At 38.0% G+C, this 6000-nt stretch overlaps 1 protein-coding gene and 1 long non-coding RNA gene across 3 annotated transcripts in view; one reads left to right on the forward strand and one right to left on the reverse strand.

The window, feature by feature from the left end:
* The window catches only part of LOC139745715 (vacuole membrane protein 1-like), a 57733-nt gene extending 54886 nt beyond the window's left edge, over positions 1–2847 (reverse strand). The window contains exon 1 of one of the 2 annotated variants that reach the window (XM_071656170.1): positions 2712–2847. Coding sequence is in view for 1 of the 2 variants with exons in the window: in XM_071656168.1 (XP_071512269.1) it covers positions 2558–2641 (84 nt within the window). In the remaining variant the exon portion in view is untranslated. Of the gene's footprint in view, positions 1–2557 lie in introns of both variants that reach the window. The other variant, XM_071656168.1, reaches the window with a different exon arrangement.
* Positions 2848–4863: 2016 nt separating this feature from the next.
* The window catches only part of LOC139767569 (uncharacterized), a 70246-nt gene continuing 69109 nt past the window's right edge, over positions 4864–6000 (forward strand). The window contains exon 1 of the long non-coding RNA XR_011717177.1: positions 4864–4960. This is a non-coding gene — a long non-coding RNA (uncharacterized lncRNA). The remainder of the gene's footprint in view (positions 4961–6000) is intronic.

The following is a 6000-nucleotide window of genomic DNA, read 5'->3' on the forward strand; positions in this document are numbered from 1 at the left end:
GCATCCATAAGCCACAACTTGGCACATTCATAATCTTTCTAAAGCTAGCCATTACAGTACTGCGTTACCTATTCTGCCACTGGATAATTACTAGTTTAAATGGAATTGCTTAAGATAAGCCTACTTAACTTCTTTGTAGTACACGTTAAATCAGAATCCATAATTCTAGATGGATTCGTGGGGAATAACAAGTATCTTTCTTGATCTTATATACTGTCTCGTGCTCCTTAGACAGAGAAATATTTCTAATCATTACCATTACATAATTACCTCATGCACGTCAACATGAATCAATATGGCTGCAAAGGTTTCATTTGAATTTCACCATTTCCTATGGGTTTAAAGGAAGATAAAGTTCTACCTCTGATTATCTAGTTCAGTTACAGCAATAGGGATTACATGGGATTCTCTACAAAGATAAAAAAACTACAAGTATCTGATTACTTCAAATATAGCAGAGCCTATGACCACCTGCCAATCTTAATATCTTCTCCGACTGAGTTATATATCTCGCTACTAATGATCAACTTTAAATCCACTTATCCCAGTCCTTCAATTCCCATGATATTTCCTTGAGTGTTGTTACTACCAGTATGTTTTTTCCTCCATATGTACTGTCTAGGTGAAGATATACATTCAAGATTTTCAATAAAAAATCAGTCCCTGTGGTTTAAGCAGATTTCAACACAATATTTCATGAGTCATAAAGCATTTTCAGCAATCTTGGGATACCTGTACTCGAAAAGTTTTACCTAGCTTGGCAACCTGACTATTCAAATGCCACTTCTAATGATTTATTCAAACACATAATCATATCAGTATACCAACAGCACATCCTTTCTATTGGTTCACAAGGATTTTGATTAACCTAATTTTTTTATCTTCAACAAAGTCCTCCTATGAATATGGGATTCACTCCTGTGTAAAGCTAACTAAAGAACATAGCATTTCAATGACAAATTTCATGAGGGAATTTGGGATTCCTTACGGCAACCCCTTCAAAATTTGATGACCCCACTGCATCAGATTATCGATGCACCATCTTAATATATCAGCATATACTCACACGCAAAGAAAATAAAAGGCCAGAGCAAGAGCCATAGATCATCCATAAATTTGAAGCATTATCCTACAATCTCAGCAGATATGAAAACATCCCTCTGAAAAGCTTATCAGTAAAATCATTGCTGGTTAGGTTTATCTTTGATGAATAAGGTTAAGATTGGTCAGGATAAGTTTATGTTATATTAGATAAGATAGAGTTGGGTGGGGTTATGCTGGGTGGTACTTGATCAGGTCAGGTTAGGTTTTTCCAGTCCTTCGATTGCTCAAAATTCTCCTTAGTTTAAGGAAGATAAAACCCCTGGAGGACGTCAAATATCCATACGACACATTATTTGTGAATGCCATATTCCCTGTGATCCTGTACTCCCTATAATACTGATACTAAATACTATCAAAATCATTTCTAAGCCTCTTGCAGAATAGGATGCCATATCAGATGCTTCCTGAGGCATGTTACATAACATCTTAATCTCCCATCACTTCACTTTCTGTAGCTTCCAATATGTCTATCATTTGCTAAAGGTTCTTAATCACAAGAGCAAGGAATGTTCAATCAACCAACGCATCCTGTGAATTTCATCTCTGCAGCAGAATCGAAACACGTGAACTAAGTGATTTCTTGCTATATAACGTTCTTAAATACTACCGTATAAGACGTTATACCTGTCAAAAGGTACACTCTTATTTGAATTCTACTAACCTGTACGTCATATATATAACTTCTTATCTCGCTTCATTATGCACTTTCATAATGATGCTAATTCCATCTCAATTCATGTATTCATCATCAAAAACCTGAACTATGATCTAATGGCCTACACATAGGTTTCATGCAAAACAACAAGACCAGCCCTATTTGGGGGCACCACATCCCGTACAACAAACAAAAAGCTCGCATATCTAAACTGCCGACATGATTATCTATCTGCAGTTTTGTAATAAGCTTCATCACGAGAAAGAAGTGGTGAGATTACATAATGTGATAAGAGGATGAAATATGCAACCTTAACTAAACTACCTCTCTGTTGCCAGGCATGGTAATGCTATGCCACACCACACCAGGTTTAGGATTCATGATAAGGTTACAGTGGGATTAAACTGGCCACAGAATAATATGATAGAGGCATGAAGTTATTAAAACGATATCCAACTGGGAATTGTAATTAGGTACCATTGTCCAGCCATTTCAAAACTCCATGTTCGTGAATCATTAGTTTCCATTACATATGGAGACGGAAGCTTCCTTTCTTTTTTTATATTTTTGAAAGAAAATGATTATTTCCCATATTCAAATTTGTAAATTCTCGGTGTTTGGAAGTGGAGGAAAATATCCATGACACAAGGCGCGACCCTGAGCTATATAAAACTTTAACTAAAGGGGGGGAAAAAAATTAAATAAACTGCCAGGGGTCAATCTAGAGAAGAAAAGGATGCATGCAGAATACAGTTAAGAGCACCTACTACCAAAATCAGGACTGAAACCAATGCCTACCCCCGCCACAGTGTCTGGCTTAACGGGAGCTGACTTCCCCTGGCCAGTCTTACTGCGGCCTTTACGATTCTTGCCTTTCCCCATGTTTCATCTGCAAGCCCATCCACTTCTCAACTCCTCCACGTCTATATCTCCAAACCACCGGCTTACGTACTTAAAATAGGGTTCCTGAGTCCAGTCAGAGAAGAAACGTGTAAAGGACATAGGCAGTTTTCACGGGATCAGCTGTCGAGGTGTACAAATGTGACGTCACTAATGGCGTGAGCATTTGCTTGAATGTAGCGGTTGAGGCGGCCTGCTTTGCTACCCCGTCTAGCGCTTCTAGCTAAACTCACCCCAATCTTAATCTCATTATTTACCAAATAACATCAAATGGCGTGGGCAAGACAGTGAAATCCATCAGCAAACGTGGCAGAAATATAATTTTATTTTCTTTTAAACTTAAAATCTTCTAGATCCTCACGTGACTACGTTATTACGTCCATCTTTTGAACGTCAGGTTTTGGTAATGTAACGCTATAGACTTCTTAGTTCAGGGGTTATGGCTTTACCATGATTACAATACAGTACAAGGCCTTCTAGAATTTATCCAGGGTTATCTTTAATAACTTCCAAGGTGGGGAAGGAGAGGTCTGCCGAAATTCCTTAAAAGATGGCATCCAAACACCATTTTGGATGCACCAAAATGGCACTTAGGGAGTGCACAAGATTTGGAATACACGAAGGCTGTTATTCTCTTCTCATATCAAGGGAAGGACACGATCTCCTTATCTCTCCTTAATGACTGATATCAAACTGATATAACCCTGAGCCATATCACCTATTTCAGTAAACACTTCTGTACATTAGATGAAAGAGGGAAATAGATATATGTTTATCATAGTGTACGTTCTTTCGTCTGTCTCCTTGCGCTACCTCGCTAGCGCGGGAGACAGCGACAAAGCAAAATAGATAAATAAATAAGGTTCATTGATCTCATATTTATCTCCATCTCCTGACTCCAAAGGTACGTACAAGTGATTATGGAGGGAATCTGTCAACAACTGATTATTTCGGTGTCAGAGGCCCCTAGTCAAGGGTACACGACCTCACTGACGCCATGACTTAAATGAAATGTTAAGAGAAAAAAGGTGAAAAAAAAATGATAGAAAGAATACGAATGATCCAAGAGACTGTGATGGACTGGAGAGCAATCCTTTTCAAATGGAATCAGACGATGGGTAGACATGAGAAGGTAAAAAGAGGTCCAAAGCTTAGCGGTGTAAGGAAAGGATCAGGTGGTAAATGTTGGGTTAGACAGTAACAATATTCATGTTTATTGCAGTCTACCATCGTACGTTTTCTATAAACAAGCAGCCAAAGAATTTAAGCGACCATTAGAGAATATAAAGAAGTATGATAATATTGAGCTTTCTTTTCTCCTTAATATCAAGCCTCTTTAAGACCCAGAAACTAGTAGAAATTAAAGGAACAACAACATTGTGGTACCGGTAAATGGCTCAATAAGAAGATATGACAAACCTGTTCCAGTAACAGGCGAAATCAAGTGGCAAATGACAGCTTCACAATGCTCCCTCCCCGGCAAAATAAAACCTAACAGGTGACATTGAACAAACTCAGATGATCTTTAAGCGAGAAAATAAATTCTATATTCTGGCTAATTCATGAGCGTTCCAGCCTAACCCAGCAGCCACAGTGATACAAATGTATCTGCCCAATTTAATGCACATTTTGCCCCCCCAAAAAATGCACAGACTGACAATTATAGATTTCGGAATTGTGTGCAACAAGACAGATCATCTTGAGGTTTATTTACCGCCAGGCTCGAGTTACTACGCAAGAAATGCGAATATGGAGATTAGAAAGAACATGAGAGTTCAATTAGCACTTTAGACGCTAAGGTGACTCCCTTCGTGAGAATTTCTTTAAAGAGAAACGACCATATAATTTTCATTGCAGCCTATCAAAATCTATATGGCACAAAGGCAGATGGCAGTATATCATGGCGAAGGACCAGAAGCTATCGACAAAGTGACCCCCGAAGAAGTCCATGAAGAGGACAAATGAAATGAACATGAGAACCACATCTATACACACCCATGAGGGAGTGTAAGTTCTGTGTATACTTAAGAAGAAAGAAGAGTACCCAGTATAATATATTGCAAATAATAGTATAAGGAATAATCTACCATCATTAATACTATAACAGCTGTATTTATTTATTTTTAGTGACTATTTTTTATACATACACTCACTGTCGGGGGTTGTTTATATCCATGCTCTCTGTGAGGAGGGAGTAAATAAAACTCGGGGACATTTAAGGTAGTGCCTTTAACTCTCCAAGATAAATATCTTCAGAAGGTGATATAACACGCCCGGCATATGATAAGACCTGTAGCATGCGTAAGTAGAAGAATTCCTCCGTAAGTAGATGCAGAACCAGACAGATGTTCTTGGAAGTATTAGTGAATTAAAGATTTCCAAAGCTTATTGGTGTAGGGTAAAGGGTCGGGGTGGTAGGTGTTTGGAGAGACATAAGATAAAAAAGGTTTCCGCGGCTTAATGGTGTAGGGAAAGGGTTATATCATAGATTTTAGGAAAGACATGAGAAGTTGGTAATGTTGTAGGGAAAGGATCATACTATAGGTTAGGAAAGACATGAGAAGGGAGGGAGTTCCAAAGCTTATCCCTGTAGAAAGTGGGTCAAGTTTCGATGTCAGATTAGGAAAGATAAGCTGGAGAAAGCTTCAGACTTCCTCTCTGTCAAGCAAGAAACCCCAGTGAGAACTTTTCCACTGGTGAAAATAGTCGTCTGTAAATAAGTAATTTGCTTGATTGGAGCAACTGCGTTTTTGGCAGCTAATAAGTAATTTGCTTAATTGGAGCAACTGCGTTTTTGGCAGCTAAACAGATATTCAGTAGTTGAATTGTAGTGCAAAATGACAAATAAGACTTAACCCCCTTTAATTAAAAACATAATAACGTTTCGTTGTTATATTGAGTGAATACGTCACTGTAATGGCTTCGGTACCTCCAGCCTTGCTTATTAAAGTTACTTGTCAGCAGTTATTTAGACTCGACATTATCACAGGGTTGAGATAATGACCCGGCATACCTCTCAAAATGATAAGTAGGGCGACCTACATACGAAAACAAAGTTTGGCGTGTCCTTATATATATATATATATATATATATATATATATATATATATATATATATATATATATTGGAAAGGATCACAATTTTGCGCGTGATCAAGATATTCCTATGAGTCCACGGGGAAAATGAAACACGAAAAGTTTCCAAGTGCACTTTCGTGCAATAATCACATCATCAGGGGAGACACAAGAGAGATATATAACAGTCAGTTGATATACATAGAAGAGACGAAGAGACGATGTATATCAACTGACTATTATATTTCTCTCTTGTGTCTCCCTTG

The sequence above is a fragment of the Panulirus ornatus genome, chromosome 62, assembly GCF_036320965.1.
Source record: "Panulirus ornatus isolate Po-2019 chromosome 62, ASM3632096v1, whole genome shotgun sequence".
Lineage (NCBI taxonomy): Eukaryota > Metazoa > Arthropoda > Malacostraca > Decapoda > Palinuridae > Panulirus > Panulirus ornatus.